Source organism: Lemur catta, chromosome 14 (genome assembly GCF_020740605.2).
Source record: "Lemur catta isolate mLemCat1 chromosome 14, mLemCat1.pri, whole genome shotgun sequence".
Taxonomy (NCBI): Eukaryota; Metazoa; Chordata; class Mammalia; order Primates; family Lemuridae; genus Lemur; species Lemur catta.
Genome location: NC_059141.1, coordinates 21,676,359 through 21,697,904, shown reverse-complemented (window position 1 = coordinate 21,697,904; position 21,546 = coordinate 21,676,359). Strand labels below are relative to the sequence as shown.

Below are 21,546 nucleotides of genomic sequence, written 5' to 3'. Positions count from 1 at the left end.
GAGCGAGACCTCGTCTCTACTAAAAATAGAAATTGTATGGACAGCTAAAATATATATAGAAAAATTAGCCGGGCGTGATGGCACATGCCTATAGTCTCAGCTACTCGGGAGGCTGAGGCAGGAGGATTGCTTGAGCCCAGGGGTTTGAGGTTGCTGTGAGCTAGGCTGATGCCACGGCACTCACTCTAGCCCGGGCAACAGAGCGAGACTCTGTCTCAAAAAAAAAAAAAAAAAGGCATTTTTCTACATGTGCCCGTATTTGAATATCTATACACATTAAATATTTACATAAATGTGACAAGTTTTTTGAATTGTTGAACCAATGATATCATGAGGGTTTTATAACTAATGTGTATGCTTGATGAACAGGACCTAGGGAAGTGTTTAAACTGTAGAGTTTGCTGAAAATGATGGTCTTGCAGACTAGCTGATTTTTCTGAGGTATCCAGAAAATAACAAAATGAAATACCATCACACCGTCAGTCAGTCTGGCATAGCTACTATCCTTACGAAGCATATTTCACCCTAAGATGTCACCAATCCAACGCTGGAAATTCATTCCAGGTTATTGAGCACGTTCCACTGCATGTCATGAGCATTAAATCAGAAGAAAGTGGCAACGTGTGCCTTCCCTTCCTGGCCGCAGTGCCAGTGAGATGCCTTCTGCACACTCTAGAAAAAAACTCTCTAAGTGATGTTGGGAATATAATTATAAGTAGAAACATCATTTTTTAGCTTAAGCCCTAGATGAAATAAAGCCTATTCAAAGCAAATGATTTAAGTAAACAATTAAGAGAATATTTTGTACGTTACCATGTACATGCCTTCTACTACATATGCATAAGAAAGCTGAAACTTCAAGTGTCATCTGAAGAAGTAGGTGTTTCAAATACATTGCGGGATCAATAAGTGCAATGAAAATCTGGGGAAACACTTTATTGGCTCCACATACCTTAAATAACTTAACAAAATACATATATAAAAGTAGACATGGAAAGGAATTTTGATGGAAATGTTTTTCCACCATCATAAAAGAGCAAGCATACCCAGAAAAATTGTTAGTTTTAAATTGCATAACTAATAAAATTAACAGATAGAGAAAATTAAACAAAAGCCAGGAAAATACACTTTTTATAAAGTTTACATGACTTTCATAAAAATTGATCATTTACTGTGTCACAGTGTACATTCTAGTAAATATAAAAAGATGGAAATGTCATAAAACCACATGTATAGGCCCTGTGCAGTGGCTCACTCCTGTAATACTAGCACTTGGGGAGGCCCAGGCAGGAGAATTGGTTGAAGCTGAGTTCAAGACCAGCCTTGGCAATATAATAAGACCTCATCTCTGTAAAAAATTAAAAAATTAGCTAGGAGTAGTGGCATGTGCTTACAGTCCCAGCTACTCAGGAGGCTGAGGCAGGAGGATCACTTGAGGCCAGGAGTTTAAGACCAGCCTCAACATAGCAAGACCCTATTTCTAAAATATAAAATGAAAAAAAAAAAAAAGAAAGAAAAAGCCTCACAACCCATAAATAAAATCAAGATTTGGTTCTTTTAAAAGATTAACAAGATTAATGTTCTATTGGCATAATTAATGTAATAAAAGAGAAGAGACAAAAAGTTTTCTGCTTGCCCCCCCCAAAAAGCAGCCAGAATTTAAAGGATTTACTAGGAAAAAAAATTCAAACTTTAAATAACTCATAATTTCTATATTATACAGATAGAACAAATTGGTATGATAGTTGCATTCTTTTAGGCTAATATGGGCTTAATCTTAAAATCTGATAATATTATGGGCCAGTCTCACCTGTCAACATTGATGTGGAATTTCTAAATAAAAAGGCAGCAGAAAAGCAACAAAATACTGAAGAGAGTTATTCATTGTGATTGTGACTAAATTGGGTTTATTTTAGGAATGCAGGGCTAGTTTAATGCAAGAGCAACAAAACCAAAATATGCTACATTAATTAGACAAGTAAAAAAACAAACTTGTTATGCTCTCATATCAAGAGATGTCAGAAAGGCAATTGACAAAGTTAGACATCCATTCTTGGTTTTTGAAAACAAACAAGCCCAGCACAGTGGCATATGCCTATAGTCCCAGCTACCCTCGAAGGCTGAGGTGGGAGGATTGCTTTGAGGCCAGGAGTTTGAGACCAGCCTGGGCAACATAGTGAGACTCCATCTCTAAAAAGAAATAACTGAAACAGATAAACATCTTTTTTATTTATTTATTTTTTTTTGAGACAGAGTCTTGTTCTGTTACCCGGGGTAGAGTGTAGTGGCGTCATCATAGTTCACAACAACCTCAAACTCCTGGGCTCAAGTGATCCTCCTGTCTCAGCCTCGTGAGTAACTGGGACTACAGGTGCACACCACGATGCCTGGCTAATTTTTCTATTTTTAGTAGAGACAGCCTTGCTCTTGCTCAGGCTGGTCTTGAACTCCTGAGCTCCAGCGATCCTCCTGCCTCAGCCTCCCAGAGGGTTAGGATTACAGGCGTGAGCCACCCTGCCTGGCCCAGATAAGCATCTTTATAAAAAGCTATATAGTGGACAAAAAAGAAAAAGTGCTGTGAACGAATCATATCCTTAAACTGTCAGTCTCACATCTAAAGAAATCCTTGTTTACAAAGCTATCTATGCAAATACATTATAGCAAATCTATTATAAAATAGTAGAAATAGTTCATATATCTAGCTAATCAGAGTGAGATATAATAATATGAGGGATCATTATGAAGTAATGGAGGAAATGGAATGCATATAGAAAATGTCAAGTAAAAAAATTGCATATGCATGGTGATCCCAACCATTAGAAGCCATTTTCCTAATAAAAATAGAGTAATAGATGACTGTATATATGATTGATACAGTTGGTATTTTACAGGGAAGGATTTGTTGGTCCTTTGGGGAGTGAGATGTCTAAGCAAATAAAAAGTAGTGATTGTTCTTCCACAGCAAAGCAGATTATGATTTAGTAAATATAAGGAATAATTAAGATGTATATAAGGAAATATATGAAACTATAAAGGAAAACAAAAGGAATAGCGATTTTCTCTGCCAATTATATAATCAACAGAAAGGGCATACATTTCTTTTCCTGGAGCTAATTTTTCTTGTTGATTTCATGCCTCAAGATTAATGTTTCTCCCTTCCTCCCTCCCTCCCTCCCTTCCTCATCCACATTGTTTTTAGAGCTTGTGACACGCATTCAAAGGGATTTTGCCGTTTAGAGAGGAATTGTTCTGTGGAGGTGGTGCATGCATCTTAGAATTCATACAGGTCTTGACGATACTTCTTAGTATTGTTTCACCTGCTACTAGAAGAATTTAAGCCTTCAGTATAGAACCTTGTCACTGATTCTTGGGCTCATGGTTTATTCGTCCCAGTGTAATAATGGATCCTTAATCCTGAGTATAGATAATACACTCATTTTAAAGAAAAAAATCTACTTGGACAACCAGCATTAAAACTATATTTTAAAAATTATGCTACCCAAAATGTATCCATATAAGACTAGGTATAAGCTCCTTTTGCTTAGAACTCTCATGTATAACTATAAACCAAAACAAATTTTCAAATTAATATCAATTCCTAAATGTGTAGACGATCTGGTTTGGCTGATCCGAGAGCAGCACTCGTCTCTGGGGTGCTGCGTTGTGGGCTCCTCTGCATTCAGCACCCCTGTGCCTGCACCTGGGTGCCCAGGATGGCCAAGCCCCGGCCCTTGCTGAGCGCGAGCTACTCTGATGTTGGTACAGTGTGCTGTGCTGTTATGTTCGACCTCCACTGGGTATGACTCACTTATTTCCATGTTAAGTCCCTCGCTGTTGCCTAATGTCCAGCTCAGTGCTTCTCTCGCTGTAAGGTGCATGGGACTCACCTGGGGTCTTGTTGAGATGCCGCTTCTGCTTTGTTCTGTCTAGGGTGGAGTCTGAGATGCTGCATTTCTGACAAGCTCCGGGTTGACCGAGTAGCAGGGCTTGGCTGCGATGATCCAAGTAGCACAAGCTGGCACCAGGGCGACTAAATGCTCAGGCAGGTGCTGGCACTGACATCTGGTGGCAGAACTTAGTTAGAAGATGGTCAACCAGTCGATCCCAAATGTGTATAAATTAATTTTTGACTATCAAAACTTTGAAAAAATGAAACATTTAGCAAACTTGCAGAGTCTGAGGGCTCCATTGCAGACTCCAGTTGAAGGCATTGCTGGAGATGGTTGGATGCCAGCGTCACGCCAGCCTATGAGCAGGGGTCTTTGGGTGCCGCCGCCCCTTTTGCAGGGACTGCTGGTGAACGCGTCCAATGTTTGTGCCCCTGGCGTCTTAATTACCTTCTTTCAAGCGACAAGCCTCCCCTAAATACTTTGTAATGGTGATTTTTAAAAACAAAACAAAGTAAAACTCCACTTGAGAGTGAGCAAGAGACAAGTATTGGTAACTGTTCAGCACGTGGCATGCGAGGGTGTCTCCCTGGAGCACGCTGGCCACTCGGAGGGGTTCACACCACTGTGTCGTGCCGTGCTGACCAGGGTTGAGTGGAATTCCACTCCAAGGCCAGGTAAGGCATGAGGCATATAGTACTTTGTGGACAATCAGAAACTTTGGGAAGAGGTTATCTAATACCTGTGTCCAAAGAAAGGTAGGATCCTGTGGTAGAAGCTTACCCAGGAAGCCAGCTGCGCTTGGTGCAGGGAGGCCTTCTTCCTGATTCGTCAGTTTACAAACACGAGGCCCTGGTTCCCTTCGGGAATGTTTGGAGTCCATCACGTGCTGTCCTGGTTTGTTTGTTTGTTTGTTGGTGATATGCTAGAATCAATTTATGAATATTTCTAAAGTAAAATCAATATGTGGCTTCCTTATATGGAAAAAGTTGTTATCTGGGAAGACACCTAATTGGCTTTTGAGCCGAGTGAGCCATTTCGTCGTGGGGAGGGTCATAGTTTGTATCCCAGTAGGGCTATTTAAAAATGGACTTTTTGGAACCACTGACACACATAAATGAGTAAAAGAAATGTTTACTAGATGTTTCTAAAACTTGCCTGCCAGAAGAGCTTTATTCCTATAGAGAGGGCTGTAGGGATGGGCTGTTCTTAAAAGCTCTTGGAGTTGTAGAATCATAGAATGTTAGAACTGAAAGAACTGCAGGGGTCCTTTAATCTATTGCAATTTTATAAGTGAAGTAAAATTAATACAGTGTGGTGGTTCCCAAGTGCTGAGATACTTTGGCAAAGTCCTTACCAGTTTGAGGCAAAATGAGAAAAATGCAATTGCAATGAGTTTTTCATAAAGCTACATCTATTCATTTTGAAGACCTGTTATTCTGAAATTATATATTTTTGAAATTTGGGGCATTAAAATGTCTCATCTCTTATGAAATGATAGTAACAGTAGATTGCTGTGTTTTTAAAAATATCTTTATTTTATGAAGTAAACATTTGGCAATGCTGTGTCCCCAGTTTTGGCATAGAGGTGCATTTCGCTGGCTCTTAGATTCCAGATGTCTAGGAACCACTGACCTAGTGTCTACTCTGTCGCCTGATAGAAGTTGACTGGGTGGAATCCCGAGGGAAGATAGCTGACCCTCCCCTGCCTGGGGTCCTGTCCTGAAGGACAGAGGAAACCTTAGCTCAGGTGGCTGTGGTCTAGAGCTTTGAGTTTCTCTGCAGCTGTCCTTGTCTAACTGGCAGACTCACGGCCACTGTGCCTGTGAGGCCAGGGCACACAGCGTTTCCAGACAGGCTTGAAGCAGTGATTCCCAGACTTTGCTGCTTGCTAGAGTCATCTGGAGAGCTTTCAGAAATCCTAATGGCAAGTTGCTCCCCCAACTAGTTAAATCAGAATACCTGAAAGTAGCAGCAAGACATCAATATTTGGGCATCTCTGCCCTCGAGTTTGCTAGGCAGAGGTTCTGAGTGTCAGCAGTACCGCCCCTTGAGCAGCTCCTTCCCGAGAGGTAGACAAGGTGTTATTTTCTAGTCTTATTTTAGTAGTAACTGTTGCCCTGCAGGTTCTGAGAGTTTGTCAGAAAAGAACTGTGAATTGACACCCATTTGCAAGTACATAGAACAGAAAAAGCCCTGTAACTTACACAAGAAACCATGCAGATCAGATCAACTGGAGATGCATGGAGATGGAGCCATTATGAGGCTCTGTTGCGGTTTAGCCTTCCTCCGGATTTTCCACACGCAAGGTCAGGTTCGGGGATGGTCCTGCAGCCACTCTTGATATTACCAACTACAAAGGCATTTCAGGTAGCATATACACACATATCATCTGACGCAAAATCAAGGATTAGCCTGGGAAGAAAACAGAAGCATAACTAGGAAGATATACACCATCAGCCACTTCCGTTTTTCTTGCCCTGTGTCTCTGAACGTCGCCTCACTCTCGGTCCCTTTCCCCTCCTCTGCCTTCTTTGAGCCAGTCTCTTTGCCCCATGCCCCCTTCTCTCCTGCCAGCTTTTGGCTCTTGCCCCTTGGTCACCACCTCTTCTCCCTCCACGATGACTTTTGTCATGCTGAGTTCCGTCCGGAATGGCCTTCACTTGCCCTGGAGCTGTGTCCCTCCTTGGGCAGGAGGAGGACATAGTGCCTGCTCTACCTTCCCTGTGGGGTGGAAAATCCTCCCTCATCAGTAATGTCGCTCTCTCCACCGCCCGTCCTTTCTCGCGGAACTCCCCTGTGTCCTGGCTCTCTGTGGTGATGCTGCCGTGTGTTTCTGCCTTTGGTCCCGTCCTGGTTTCTGTTGGCCTCCTGCTCTCAGTCACCACTGCAGTGTGGTCATCTTTTCTTTTCCGTTTGCTGTCTCTCCTCCACTCTCAGATCTCCGTCTGTAGCTCTGACCTTTCTCCCAACCCTCTTCCTTCCATCTCAGGCTTTCTGAGCTGCTTCAAAGGCCCTGGCCCCTGCTGCAGCCCCTTCCCCGCCTCTCTGTCTCCTCATCTCCTCTGGTATCCGGTCCAAACCCTTCGGAGCAAACCTCTGTTGTGGTGACAGACTCCTGTCGCTCCTTTAAAGTTCTTTTTCCCTAATGGCTTCACGAAATTATGTTGACCCCTGGTCTGTAGCATCTCTCGTGCAGCCTCTTTCCAGTCCTGAGGCTCCCAGCCCCATGTAGGTCTGGGCTGCTCTTCCGCAGCTCGGCGACCCACCCTGCCCGCCACACTCAGGGGCTCCACGGCCTGACCTGCGCACTGGGCTGCCTGTCCTGCCTCGTCCCTGCCTGTCCCCAAGGAAACCAGTGCACCTGGCTGAACGCTGTCCCTGCCTCCAACCTTCCCTCATGCTGTTCCCTTCTCTTGGATCAACCAAAGCCTGTTCATCCTTAGATTTTTTTCTTTCCTGTATAAAATTTGTCTTTATACAAGAACAGGAAGTAAATTGTTTTCTTTGAACTTACCTTCATGTCCTTTTCCTCGTGCAGATCTCCTGTTTACTGCTGTGTCGTTGGTTTTCGTGTGCTCTCCACTCCCTGCTGGACTGCAGGGTCCCGGAGGGCAGGGGCTGTCCCCTCACAGGCTCACAGCCTGTCACGCAGGGCCCCACCTGCACCTGCACCTGCGCGGGTCCCAGCGCCTGCTTGTTTGCAGGTTGATTTTACCTTCTGGGTGGAGTTTTCAATTGTGATAGCAAGAGAATGGGCTGGGCACTGGGAAGACCAATATTTCCACTGAGCGAAAGAAAACCTTAAAGGAAAGCAGCAGACAGACTTCTGCAGAAATGACTTGAGACAGGGCTTCCCTAATTGAGAATATAGAACAACTTAATAAGGAATGATCAAAATAGTAGAGTGCATCGTAGGTGGCATACTGTAGCACACTAAGAGCTTGTTCTTTGACCACTAAGTTTTTCAGGTTCCCACTCTCCTGATTTATAAGAGGAGGATAATTGTGTCTACTTGGTAGAGTTGTAAGTATTAAATGAGTTAATAAAACACTGAAGTGTTAGCACAGCTCCTTTTCAATGAACGGTAGCTTAATTTTCGTTTCCCCATTGTAAAGGCTGTGTCACAGAGACAGCCCCTCACTGGGGACGCAGTTACAGGGAACATGAACAAAGAGCCTTCTGCCCCTTGGCTTGGAAATCTAGACGCAAAACTCACTTATGACAGTATTTAATAGCCTGGAAATTGCATATTGAGCACCTGTCACGAAGGGATTCTAGTGGACCCCAGGGTTCAAGGGAGGAATAAGGCACAGTCTGTCCCATAAGAATGGACATAGGTGAAGAAGTTATGGACAAATTAGAAAAAGCAAAGAAAAGGGAAAACCTTAGGGGAAGAGAGGAGAATTTTGTTCTGATGGAAGGAAACTTGCTCAAGGTGCTTCCCCAAGGCCGTGAGGAGAAAGTCCCAGGGTGCCAAAGCGCCTCCGGGGAGGCTGGACAACAAGGCATTGGCCTGCGAGGAGTCTGCTCCGCGGATCAGGACACGTGCTGGAGAGACGGGAGTGGGTTCTGCCCCTGGAGCTGGCTTACTCCTCTCTGCCCCACCTGTGGCTCCTGCAGGACAGCTGGGGCGCCTGTCGCGGAACACGCCCTTAGCGCTGGGCTAGTGAGATGGAGCAAGGGCACCACCTGTTATTACTGGAGGGCCCCACAGAGTCCCAGAACTAAGGATGCTGGGAGATTATTAAGTGGACTCAGAAATGAAACATCCCATCTATGCTGTCACCTCTGCCTGTCCAGGCAAATCCAGTCTTCCTGTTTCAGATGAGGTAGCCCACCCCTCTAAGCGCGAGGATCACCTGAGGCTCTGCTTCCTTGGGACTGCTGGGAAAGGAATCTAGACAAGCATCAGAGGAAGGACCAGATTTTGTGTAGAGTGTGCAGATAGATTCATGCAACTGGACTGAAAATACCTGCCTTTTCTTTCCGCAGGGGAAGGTGGAAGTAGAAGCTGGGAAGGAAGGTATGAAGTTCGAAGCGAGTGCCTTCTCGTACTATGGCGTCATGGCCCTGACGGCCTCTCCAGGTGCGTTGCTGGTTCTCGGCCTCTTGGGGAAGGGCCACGGTTTAGGAAGTGACGCCTTCGCCTGTCATCTTTCTCTCTGTACTGCCGGCTGACCTTACTTATTTAGTTCTTGGACTTTTCAAGGAAGTGTATCGTACATACAAAAAGACTACACAAACGGAAGTCTGTACTTCCATGAATGTTCACAAACCAAGCACACCTGTGTGCACTTGGCACCCAGGTGGAGACGGAGCATCCTGAAGCCCCATCACACTCCCTTTGAGTCACTGTCCCCCAAAGTAACCACTCACTGGACTCCTCGGCATAGGCTAGTTTTGCCCTGTTTTAAACTTTTTATAAATGAAAATACACAGTGTGGATCATATGGAAATCTGGCTTCTTTCACTCAATGTTTTGCTTGTCGCATTTACCTGTGTTGTGTGTGATTCTACTGTTTCTTCTCGTTGCCGTGTATAGTGTTCCATTGTGTGATACGCAGTAATCCATTTATCTTTTTGTTGCTGATGGAAATTGGGGCGGTTTCCTGTTTGGGGCTACTATGAATCGTGTGGCTGTGAACGTCCTTGCACTTGTCTCTTGGTGAACGTGTGTGTGTTTCCACTGGGTGCAGAATACCCAGGAGTGGAATTACTGGGTCCCGGGTTATGTGCACCTTCAGCTTTAGTAGACACTGCCCAGCAGTTTCCCAAAGTGGATGTCCCCATATGTACTCTCACCTGTACTGTGTGAGTGCCAGGTGCTCTATAGCCAACACTTGGTAGTGTTGAGTCGTTTAAATATTAGCTATTTGGAAGGTTTTAATCTGTGGTTTCCCAAGGATGAACGAGGTGGTTACTCTGTATTTACTGCCTGCAGCCAGCTCTCCTTGTTTAGAGAGCTGGCCAGTTGAGTTAGTCGGCTAAGGGTGGGGATGCCCTGGGGATTGACTGAGTTCTCTGAGCACGGTATTCCAAGGTACCAGCAAGCCAGGCATGTCCTAGAAGGACAAGAGCATGCATAGATGCTGGTGCGGCTGCTCACTCCTGGGGACAGGGAGGGGACGGGGCTCCAACGGTCCCTCCACCCGGCCGGAGCAGGTCAGGAGGGTCAGAGGTGCTGGAGCGACACCTTGTGGCCAAAACACTAAATGATGTGCTGTGCTAGGAAACCTTTTAGAAACCTCAAACCTAAAAATAGCCCATCCTAAAAGAAGGCTGTTGCTTCTGAAAACCAGTCTTACAGGGGGAGGAGATACCGCCAGACCAGTCTGTTTCTGTGACGCCTCCTGCGCCACCCAGCAGCCTAAGGATCCCAAGGACGTTACATTTAGAAAGCCGTGAGATGAGAATTCTCTATTTCCAAACCTCCTGTGCCCCAAATGTATCTTCTCACTATCCTGGTGCAGGTTTTTGAGTCCTGTGGGCGCAGTGTCCCCGTTGTCAACTGCTGACCAACAAGCCAGAGTGACCCTACTTGATTAGTAGGTTTCTGTCGTAAACTTGAAGGTGATTTTCTGTTTTCACTGCTTCGTGAGAGACACAGGGCAGTTCTTAACTGGGCATGAGAAGACCTGAGTGACAGCCTCAGTTCTGTCACACACGGGTTGTGTGACCTTGAGCCAGGCCTTTGGTTTCCTCATTATGAAAAGGATATGATAATATTACCTCATGTGATTGTTAGAAGAATAGAATGTAGTGATACTCACACAAGCGCGTTGTAACTTTTAAAGCATAAGAGGAAATGTTGGTCTAACAGAAAGGTGGTATAACCGTGACTGTTTTTGGTAACCCACCTCCAGTTAGCCCCCGGTTAGCAGAACTGGATTTATAAGGTGGCTTTGAAAAGAAGGCTAAGAGGGTAAGTTGTACATATTTATTGATAACTGGTTCTTGAAACCTAAATATTAGCCCGGTTCATATTGAACTACAAGGACGAGTCCAATTCAGAAAGGGCAGGCCGTGCGCTGTGGCTCCCGCCTGTAGTCCTAGCACTGGGGGAGGCCGAGGCAGGAGAGTCACTTGAGGCCAAGAGTTAGAGACCAGCCTGAGCAAGAGCAAGAGCAAGAGCCTGTCTCTATAAAAAATAAAAAATTAAAGAAAAGAAAGAGAAGTGAAGAGCAGCTCTCCAACAGGAAGCCTGAGCACAGCTTGCTCACCTGGTTTGGAACCGCTGAAAAAGGAGAATTTCGTTAATGGCATCTTATTTATCCCAGAACCTAATGTATTTTATCTAACTTTACAACAAGGATTTGGGATTTCGTATTTTCATTGAGAGGCACAGTTAATATAGGCATCTTAAGGTAAAGTTTCTGTTTATTAATGTTAGTTTTCTGGGGGCAAAAAACCCTACAATGATCAGTCCTCAAGACCTGCCCACAAAGCACAAGTCCTGCCCGATGTTGCGTGTTCGTGGCCCCTTTCAGACAGCTGGAGCCACAGCCCCCGCCTGCATAAGCAGTTGTGAAGATGACTTCGGTCTGCCATTCTCAGGAAACCCCTGTATGCATTCTTTATTTACTTCCCTCTCTTTTGACATTTGAACGAATTCCAAAGCAATTCAAAGTGTCAGGTTAAAATTATAATGAGGCCGTGAATGAGTATTGGGGTACAGGCACCAGCGGCTTGGGTCACGCTCTTAGGGCAGTTGATTAATCGAGCTCCCCTTTTGTGTGGCTATTTGTGACTTAAATCCTTAAGAATAGCACGTTTTGAGCTATAAACCCCAATTGGTTATTAATGGCTTAAGAGATTTCTAGGTTAGTGAAAAGCTCGTGGGTAGCATTTCTCCTAATCTCGGCCTCCCTGTGTTCTTCCTGAAAAGCAGTGTGTGTTCTGTTCTGTTTATATAACATCACATAGGCTTTTGCATTTCTGGAATCGAATGCCCGTTATCAGAGCAAGTATCTACTCCTATCCCTTGATTGCAGATACCTCCTTTCTTGCCTTTTGATGTGGTCTCACCCTGTTTTTCTCCATTTTTCAGTTCCTTTGTCCCTGTCTCGTACCTTTGTTGTCAGCAGAACAGAGTTGTTAGCAGCAGGTTCTCCAGGTAATTCTGCATGTTTCCTTTTCATAATTCTCCTCGCTGCCTCCCCTGGACCCACAGCCGCCTGGCTGGCCGGGTCTGCTCCTTTTATATGGACATGGCTGTGTCCAGTTTTCTTTTGAGTGCTAAAGCCCTAAGGTTCTCTGACTTAACAGCGAGCTCTCCAGGAAAGCATAAGTCACAGCAGGTGCAGAGAGTGTAGGGACTGGCAGGGAGTTCTGGAACACAGCAGTGGTGAAACATGGCGAGGGAGGGTGGTTCTGATATGGATCGTTAGCGCTCCCTGCCTTTCCTGCATGCACCCATGCACCACTGACCTTGAATTTTCAGGTCAGCAAAAGGGGGCTGCTTTTAGTTCTTGCTCTGACCTCAGTAAGTCATGGTGCGTGGAGTTTGCAGAGGCCCTCGAGGCCTCCAAACCTGAGGATGCTTCTGTAGAACACATTTGGCCCAAAGCCAGAAAGACGATGCACTTTTCTTGGTAAGCAAGAAAAATACCCCATCCACGCAGGCCCACAACGTTCCTGTTTGGGGGTCCTCTTTCCACATGCACGTGAACAGGTGTGTGGACTTCTGCCGTCTGTCAGGCAGGTGGCCCCTACTCTCCCTGTGTCCCTGTCTTTGTTTTGAAGTCAGCACCGTGCACATTCCTAAGCAGCCACTGGTCACGTCCCTGCAGGGTGTTTGGCCGTGCCTGGCTAATATGTCCAGCCATTAAAAGGAAAGGAAAAGCTTTAATCTTTCTTTAATTAAAGTTTCTGGGTTTTCCTATTTGGTAACACAACTTTTCTGTATTTATTTTGTTCCACACAGCTTATATTTTTAAATCTAACTGAAATTTGAATTTTATAATCCAGTTTCAGCAAAACTCTAAAATGCTGATACCTGGTGAAGGAAGCAACACTTAGAAAAAAGCTAATGTTTCCACAAATCTTTGCTCTTTTTTAAAAAGCTTGGGATGTTTGGGGTACGATTTGATTCATGGACCTATTTCAATCAAGCTAGCAGCAGAATTCACATATATGTGTATATGTATGTGTGTATACACATGTATACATACATATGTGCATATGTATATATGTTGTATTTTTTCATCCCATTTTATTTGCTGCATCTGCTACCTATTAAAAGTGTCACAGGGATGGAAAATTACCTGTGGGGTATAATGTACACTGGATACAAAAACCCAGATTTCGCCACTACGTGATATATACATGTCACGTAATCCAACTTGTACCTCCTAATTTGATTAAAATTTTAAAAAGAAAAAAAAATCACAGATGCTAAAGTAGAATAATTTGGATGAAGCCCATAGAAATGTCATTTGCATTTTACTTTTTCAATAAAACTTAGAGATTTCCTAGCTCTGCCTGCTTTGTCTGATCCAATAATAGAAAAGTGCATTTCGTAAGTCCAGGTCATCAGGGATGCTGGCATTGCAGTAATATGATATCTAATAAACAGGGCTTGAACTACACCAGTGATTTCCAGCTTTTTCCAGAAGGTGCCTGGTGGCTCCCAGGGAGGAGACTGGGACTATTTATTGGATCTTCTAGCCTGCTGCCAAAAGGAAAGACTTCCTAGCTAGGATGGATAAAGTAAGCTGGGACAGAAGGCAGAAAGAATAGCTCTGAGAAGGCAGAAGAAGGATCAAAATGGAAATTTTCCCCATAATCATTGTCATCAAGCTTTGGTGCATAAATTTGGCAACAAAGCGTATGACCTGACCTGGGTCTTGGCTGTCACAGTACCTGTTCCGCTTGGGATGGCTCCTCATCCCTCCGACTGTAGGTTGATGTGTTTGATTCCAAGGGTTGTCCCTGAATTGCTGGGCATGTATGTGATACGGGGTATGTGGACCTTGCTACCTTTCTAAAACTGAAACATCCCTGGCCCCCGAGGGCTTTAGATAAAGGACGTCAACCTCTATTATTATTATCTTAATTATTATTAAGATTGAGTTTGAGGCTGGGTGTGGTGGCTCACGCCTGTAATCCTACCACTTTGGGAGGCTGAGGCAGGAGGATTGATTGCTTGAGCCCAGGAGTTCAAGGCTGCAGTGAGCTGTGATGACACCACTGCACTGCAGCTTGGGAACAGAGCAAGACCCTATCTCCAAAAAAAAAAAAAAAAAAAAAAAAGATTGAGTTTGAGGTTCTGGTAGTGAACTGAGCTCCGGGTTGTGTAGTTCCCTGATCACACTGGGTGCCTGTTGAGCTGTTCGAAAGGGTCCCGGGAAACAGGCCGTGGCTCCTGGCGAGACAGAGGGCTCATCACAAAACCAGAGGCTGTGGGTGAGAGGAAGCCTCCTGGGAGTCCGGATACTTTGGAAGACCAGAGAAATTGCCCCGAAGTCGTCCTCGGGCGTACAGGAGCCTCAGGTGTGCACCTGCCAGCTGTAACACGTGGGCATAAACACCGTTTCAAAGATACCTGTGAAAATGGTGACAAGATTGTGGCTGAAGCCCAGGGATACAGTGGGCTCCCTTGTTTGAAAGAACTGACCGACCTGTCGCCGTGGGGGAAGTTACCGCAGCGTGGAGAGGCTCACGCGTGAGGGCAGGCGCGTGGCGTGGTGGCAGGTCTGGGAGGAAGCTCACACAGAAGAACAAAGTGTCACCCCGGCTCACTCAGCGGCACGTACTGGGTGTCAGAGTTATGCCGAGCACTTTATACATGATATATTTTTACCCCCGTCAGACCTCATGAGGCATGCACCATTAGCCACATTTTACAGACGAGGAGTCTGAAGCTTAGCACAGTTGGGTCATGTGTTCAAAGTTCCATTCTGTTATATATAAAACAGCTGATAAATTATTAATTTGCCTTATTCTCTTAGAAGATGGGTGGAAGTGAGAGGAACAACTCTAAATTTAATTTTGACTAACAATGGAAGACTAGTTCATGACATGACAATTGTAGGGAAGGTTGTGACACAAAAATTTTAGGAGACAGTAAACTCATCATCTGAGGTTCCTGGAGTACTTATGTTTTGTTCTGTGCCCTACTCTAAGAAGGACAGTTACCGGGCAATGGCAGGAGGCCTGGACATGGGGGCAGAGCCGCTACCCTCCCTGACCTGGGTGCTGTGACCAGAGTAGAGGGCAGGAAGGAATCCCCAGCCTGGCACCTGGACCTCGCACGGAGCCTGAGGGTCACCTGTGTCACCACATATGTTTAGAGGAGCCACGGGTTCTGCTACCTTTGTTCATGGTTCTAATTGCCTTGGTTCTGATCGGGTGAACCAAATGACAGTGAAGCCATGAGACTAAGGAAATCCTTTGTGGCTGGATCCAGATTAGAATGAGCTGGGGCTTAAGCATGAAGGCTCATGGCGAAAGCAGCTCTAGAGAAAAGGATCACTGACAGATCTATTAATAGTTTGAGGCACTAAGAAGGATAAAACGTCAGTTTGAAAAGAGATTCTGCTAAAATTTGAAGTAAGAAGACACATCAAATTTATGGTGAAGCTTGGGTGGAAGAATGGTGAAGTCATTGAAGTTTGAGGACAGTGCCCCCAGAGAAACCCGTTTACAAATGGATGACTCGTTTTAAGAAGGGCTGAGGCAGTGCTGAAGACGAAGGCCCCAGCAGATCAACCACATCAATTTTCAAGGAAAAAGTTAATCTTGTTCATGCCTTAATTGAAGAGGACCAACGATTAAACAGCACAAACAATAGCCAACACCAAAGACATCTCAATTGGTTCAGCTTACACAGTTCTGACTGAAAAATTGAAGTTGAGCATACTTTCCACTCAGTGGGTGGCAAACCATTGCACGCAGATCGGCTGCAGACAAGAGCGAGCTTTCAATGGGAATGTTACACACGTGGGGTCAAGATCCTGAAGCATTTCTTTAAAGAACCAAAACAAGAGATGAAACATGGCTTTGCCAGTACAATTCTGAAGACAAAGCACAATCGAAGCAATGGCTACCAAGAGGTGGAAGTGGGCCAGTCAAGAGCCAAGGTCATGGCAGCAGTTTTTGGGATGTTCAAGTTTGCTTGTTGACTTTCTGGAGGGCCGAAGAACGGTAACATCTGCTTATTATGAGAGCATTTTGAGAACGTGAGCTAAAGCTTTAGCAGAAAAACACCCAGGAGAGTGTCACCAAAGAGCTTTTCCACCAATTCTCCTGCTCATTACAATCATCAAACAAGGGCCATTTTGTGCATTTCCATGGGAAATCATTAGCTCCACCTTACAGTCCTGATTTGGCTCCATTTGACCTCTTTCTGTTTCCTACTCTTAAAAAAATCTTTAGACCAGCCTGGGCAACATAGCAAGACCCTGTATCTAAAAAAGAAAAAAAAAAATTAAAAATTAGCTGAGTATGGTGGTGCACACGTGTAGTCCTAGCTTCTCAGGAGGCTGAGGCAGGAGGTGGGGAACCACTTGAGCCCAGGAGTTTGAGACCAACCTGGGCAACATAGCTATGAGCTATGATCAGGCCACTGTACTTCAGTCCAGGCAACAGAATAAGACCCTGTCTCTTAAACTGACAAACAAAAAACTTTAAAGGGCACCCATTTTTCTTCATGTAATAATGTAGGAAAGACTACACTGACATGGTTAAATTCCCAGGACACTCAGTTGTTTAGGGCTGGACTAAATGGCTGGTATCTTCACTTAGAGAGGTGTCTTCATAGAGCTTATATTGAGACATAAAGTTTCTATTTTCTAAAACAACATTTACCTAATGGAGTGTAAGACAGTGATGGAGTGAGAGTTAGTCAAATGTGAGGTGAGGAGCAGCCGAGGTATTTGGCCTGGAGTAGAAGAGACTTAGAACATAACTCTTCAGATTCTTAAGGACTCTCTCAAATTTCAAATAGCAGAGGCGTGAGAGTTACTCAGTAGAGCAGAAGTGAGACACTCATTTGAAGTCAGGGAGGCAGACTTTGGGCTTGGTGACAGACGTTCCCATAGCTGACGCTCAGGACCAGCTGAGGGCTGGCTCCTCTGTGGGAGCCTCTGTCAGGGACACTTTGACCGGATGGTCCCCTCCCATTCTGTGGCATTATGCAATTCAGAACCTGTCCAGTGTGAGTGCCCAGCTAATCTCTGTGTGAGAGAGCTGGTTATAAAAGCAAAAGCTGGAAGCAGCGTTGGCAAGGAGGTGGGTTTATTTCTGATGAAATGTACATCAGAAGCTGCTATCAACTACACTCAGACTCGCCTGAATTTCCTTTCTCTTAATGAGAGAGTGCTGTGACTTCTTAAGGGTGTGGTGTCTCCTAGTGTTCTTGACTTCCTGAGATACCCTCAGGCTGACGGGGTCTTGCTGGGGCCAGATATAAATGTGATAGCTTGGCTGGGGGGTACAGTAGGAGCCGACGACGGAAACGTGCTGATCCCTTTCAAACGCAGACCGGCGTAGGAGCGGCCCGAGAGTCCTCTGTGCTTGCTTCCGGCGCAGTGATGAGTGCCGCGCCTCGTAGCCCACGTTTGGGGTCAAGTGGCTTCTGTGCCTGGGCCTTGGCCCAGCCTCGTGTGCATGTCACAGCACTCAGTTTCCTCACAGGGGCACAGCCACAGGGTCTTTGCTGTGAGACACTTGGGAGGATCGTACCTGTCACTCCAGCGGGGCCAGCCTGCCCCGCAGAGCAGCCCATGCGCCTGGGCCCCTCGGGAGACCACCCTGCGCCTCCCCGAGGCAGGTGGTGTGAGCTGATGGGGCTCGGTGGTGGTTGTGATTTTTATCTGGAAAGTAAAGAACTGACCTTATTGGCTATATCTGCTTCACTTAAACAGTTGTTTTTTTTTCTCCTTTTCCAGGTGAAAATAAGTCACCGCCTCGCCCATGTGGCTTGAATCACTCAGACTCTCTCAGTCGAAGTGACCGGATTGACGCGGTGACGCCGACACTGGGGAGCAGCAACAATCAGCTCAATTCTTCGTTCCTTCAAGTCTACATCCCCGACTACTCGGTGCGAGCCCTTTCGGATCTGCAGTTTGTTAAGGTGAGAGAGGAGAGGGTGGCTTGGCCGGACCCAGCAGCCTGCTGTCACCTGCCACTGATTGTTTGGCTCCCTGGTCCCTCCATGAGCGCTCCCTCTGTCACCTCGGGGTGCCCTGCTTCAACTCCCAGCCACAAGTCCCACCTCCATCTGTCGTGCCCGAGACTAAGGCTGGGGAGAACATTTATCTCCCAGGTTGTGTCAAATGAGTTCTTTCCGGGGATGGGAGCTGGAGATGGGGAGAAACAGACTGTTTTCAAAGAGCTTTCATGAGCTCAGGACCCTAGTGACTCGCGGTCGGCCCTGGGAGGGCTGAGGTCAGGACACTCAGAAGAGTCACTGAGGATGGCTCCACCTCCTCTTGTCTTCTGTCCTGGACTTGGGGGTTCCTCTCTTAGTCTGAAATAAAGATGACTTTAGGAGAACAAGCCAGCTTTCCCTGATGGAAGCCAATCTCTATTTTCTAGTCTCTGTGAAATTTGGGGACAAAACTTGGAAGCGAGTTACATCAGTAAGAACTGACTTGTTCACCAGAGTCAACTTGAACTTTAAAAAGTGGCCAGGCCGGTGTAGTGGCTCACACCTGTAATCCCAGCACTTTGGGAGGCCGAGGAGGGAGGATCACTTGAGCCCAGGAGTTCGAGACAGTCTGGGCAACACAGCAAGACCCTGTCTCTAAAAAAGAGAAAAAAAACATTAGCCAGGCGTGGTGTTGTGGTCTGTAGTCCCAGCTACTCACAGGCTGAGGCAGGAGGATCACTTGAGCCCAGGAGTTTGAGGTTACAGTGAGCTATGATAATGACACTGTACTTCAACCTGGGTGACAGAGCGAGACACCTCCTTAAATCTATATGTTATTTATATTCATATATAAATAAATGATAAAAAGTGGCTCACTTTGCACTCAAGGATGATTTTTTCCTAGAGAAACAGCTATGGGCCTTTCGGGGGATTTGATGTGTAATATGTCGAGGCAAGAGAGCCTAAAAATAAGCGTTATCTTGGTTTGTTTTCTGTGCCACCTTCTGGCCCCAGATCTCAAGACAGCAATACCAAAATGCCTTGATGGCATCCCGGATGGACAAAACCCCTCAGTCTTCAGACAGTGAAAACACTAAAATCGAATTGACTCTTACGGAGCTGCATGACGGGTTGCCGGACGAGACGGCCAACCTGCTCAATGAACAGAACTGTGTGACGCACAGTAAGGCCAACCACAGCCTGCACAGCGAAGGCGCCATCTAGGGGCGCCACGCCACCTGCCCCTTCACCCTGAGGCCCCTGGGCCCCATCCGACCATGACTTCCATCAGTGTGAGCCTGTACGCCATGCTGCACCCCGCAACGTCCTGAGACCAAAGACTTTTGTCCCCTTCCCGGGCACCTCAGAGGAGGACGGTGAGGGGAGGAATGGAGAGCAGAGATGTGAAGCTGGCAGCTGGGGCATGGCGTCCAAGGTTTTGGAGACAAATTTCTTCCGCCCGAATAGAATCATGTTTATTTTTTCAGCCGTACCTTTTATCACTATTCACTCTCCTCCTCCCTTGATTTGCATGAAGTTGAAAATTGTTGCGATTTATTTTTTCAAGAGATCATGTTTTTTAAAAGTGTCTTTTGCAGAGTTTTAGGTTGTTCTGTCTGAACTCTGCTGTGATCCCATGATGTGACCCTAATAGGATGGACTTGCTCCTTGAGTGGCCTTCCTTGGCCCTCCAGGGAGGGGCACCCTCCCTCTGTGCCCCAGTGGCTGTCACTGTCGAACCTGATGGATGAATGAAGAAAACCATGTTACCGCAGAACCTGCCAAGTCTGTCGTCACTGTGGGGTGTGGCCTGCAGAGGGACCTGCGGGTCGTCCGCCTCTCTTGAGCACTCACTGTTGTTTTGAGAATTTAATGTTTAACTGTGCCCCTTGCCCTCAGGAAGGTTTAACATTTGCTTGGGAATGTGAGTTTGCCCCTACCCTAAGGAATTTCTATCACCAGAATGAATGTTAATGAATTTTAAACTCATGGTTTCTCATTGGCAAGAGGCAAGTCGACTTCATCCTGGCACTCCCCCACCCAGCACCCAGGCGCACGGAGCGTGTCGCCCGCCTCCGCTCCTTGCTCTTGTTGACCCAAGATGCTGCTACACAGATGCCAAATGGAATCTTCCACAGGGCTTTTCAGTAAACATGTGATGTGGAGTTCAGGCTCCTCCTTCCCACTGGACGGATGTAATTATCAGAGAAGGGGTCGGGCTGCCGGCTGCCCTCTGTCCTCTGTGCTGAGAAGGCATTTCTAGACCCGTGTTTTTAAGGGAGGGAACTTTGGGGATTGCCAGCCCCTGCCGCTCCTTCCAGGGAGCCAACTGTCCCTCTTTCCCTCTGTCCCTGGGCCCATGGGGCCCAGCGGCGGCTGTGTCCCCTGCCCGAGGGCCTCTGTGCCTCCCGCCTCAGATGCGGCCCATGCCAGAGAGGCTGCCTGGACAGCCAGGGTCAGTTTGGCCCCAAACAGGGATTCAGAAACCAAATGTGTGTCGTGACCATTTTGTGTGTGTCTTCGTCTTATTTTAATACCAAATTCATCATGTGTAGTGAAATTAATGTCAGGAGGTATTCGAGTGACTGAATTCTTAACTAGCGTATCTGTGTTTTGTTAGCCCAAGGGATGTGTGCATTTTGTTGGCGGTGTTCATACACTGAGATGAACTCTCACTGACCGCGTGTCCGTATAGGATTATCGGTACCTGCTGCGTCCAGCCCGCAGCAAGGAGCCTGTGCTGCGCTTGGACTCCCTGCGGGAAGGGGACCCCAGGGCTAAGCAGCAGTTCTCTTCTCCCTCCTGCAGGTAGGAAGTCCCTTCACCCCAGAGTGGCTCTGTGGGGCAGGGAGCTTGGTTGGGAATAGGTGGTGACGTGCGGGCTGGCCTCCTGGTGAGTAGTGCAGTGGCTCTGGTGTCACATGCACCCTTGGCTCAGTATTTCTTCTGGGATGTCAGTCCTAGAGTGTCTTCCTCAGAAGGTGCCATGTCCCTTAGTGCAGGAAGCACTGGTCTCACTTGGTGGAAGGTCACGGGCAGTGCCCCCTAAGGGGGCCGAGTGGCTTACTGTTGGCACCCAGCCTGCCCCCTTGGGATGATGGGGACTGTGTAGCTTGACATTAGTGGGACCCCACACTGAATATCTCCTTTTGCAAACAGAGCCACCTGAATTAAAAAAATCCATTTCCTAAGTTGCATCTAGCTGAACACAGCGCCAGTGTGGAGTATGTGAAAATGAGAATTCCTGTAACAAAGTGAAACCTGGGCCTTGCTGGCGGAGGGTTTCTCCCCACCCAGACTGCTGCCCTCGGGCCTGCGAGCCCGGTGCCTGGCCTTCAGGAGCTCCGCCCTGTCACCCTGTCCTGGCCCAGGTCTGCTCTCCGCGGTCTGTCTCGGGGATGCCTTGCTACTGGAAGGAGCCTCTGGAGTCGGAGTGAAGTTCCGGGGCTCTTTTTCAGGGCCCTGCTGTCCCTTTCTAAATCCTAAGGAACTGTGAGTCCGGGGGTGGACACCAGCTGCTGCCTTCCTGCCTCCAGGGAGAAGCAGACGTCTTACGCTGTCTGA

The 21,546-nt window shown here is 46.6% G+C and overlaps 1 protein-coding gene across 2 annotated transcripts in view; it reads left to right on the top strand.

The window, feature by feature from the left end:
* CNNM2 (cyclin and CBS domain divalent metal cation transport mediator 2) overlaps positions 1-20,473 on the top strand; it is a 129,372-nt gene extending 108,899 nt beyond the window's left edge. Inside the window, exons 5-8 of one of the 2 annotated variants that reach the window (XM_045568483.1) lie at positions 8,883-8,976; positions 11,938-12,003; positions 17,780-17,964; positions 18,997-20,473. In XM_045568483.1, coding sequence (XP_045424439.1) covers positions 8,883-8,976; positions 11,938-12,003; positions 17,780-17,964; positions 18,997-19,206 — 555 coding nt within the window. In that variant the 3' untranslated portion in view covers positions 19,207-20,473. The remainder of the gene's footprint in view (positions 1-8,882; positions 8,977-11,937; positions 12,004-17,779; positions 17,965-18,996) is intronic. The other variant, XM_045568484.1, reaches the window with a different exon arrangement.
* The last annotated feature ends 1,073 nt before the right edge of the window (positions 20,474-21,546 follow it).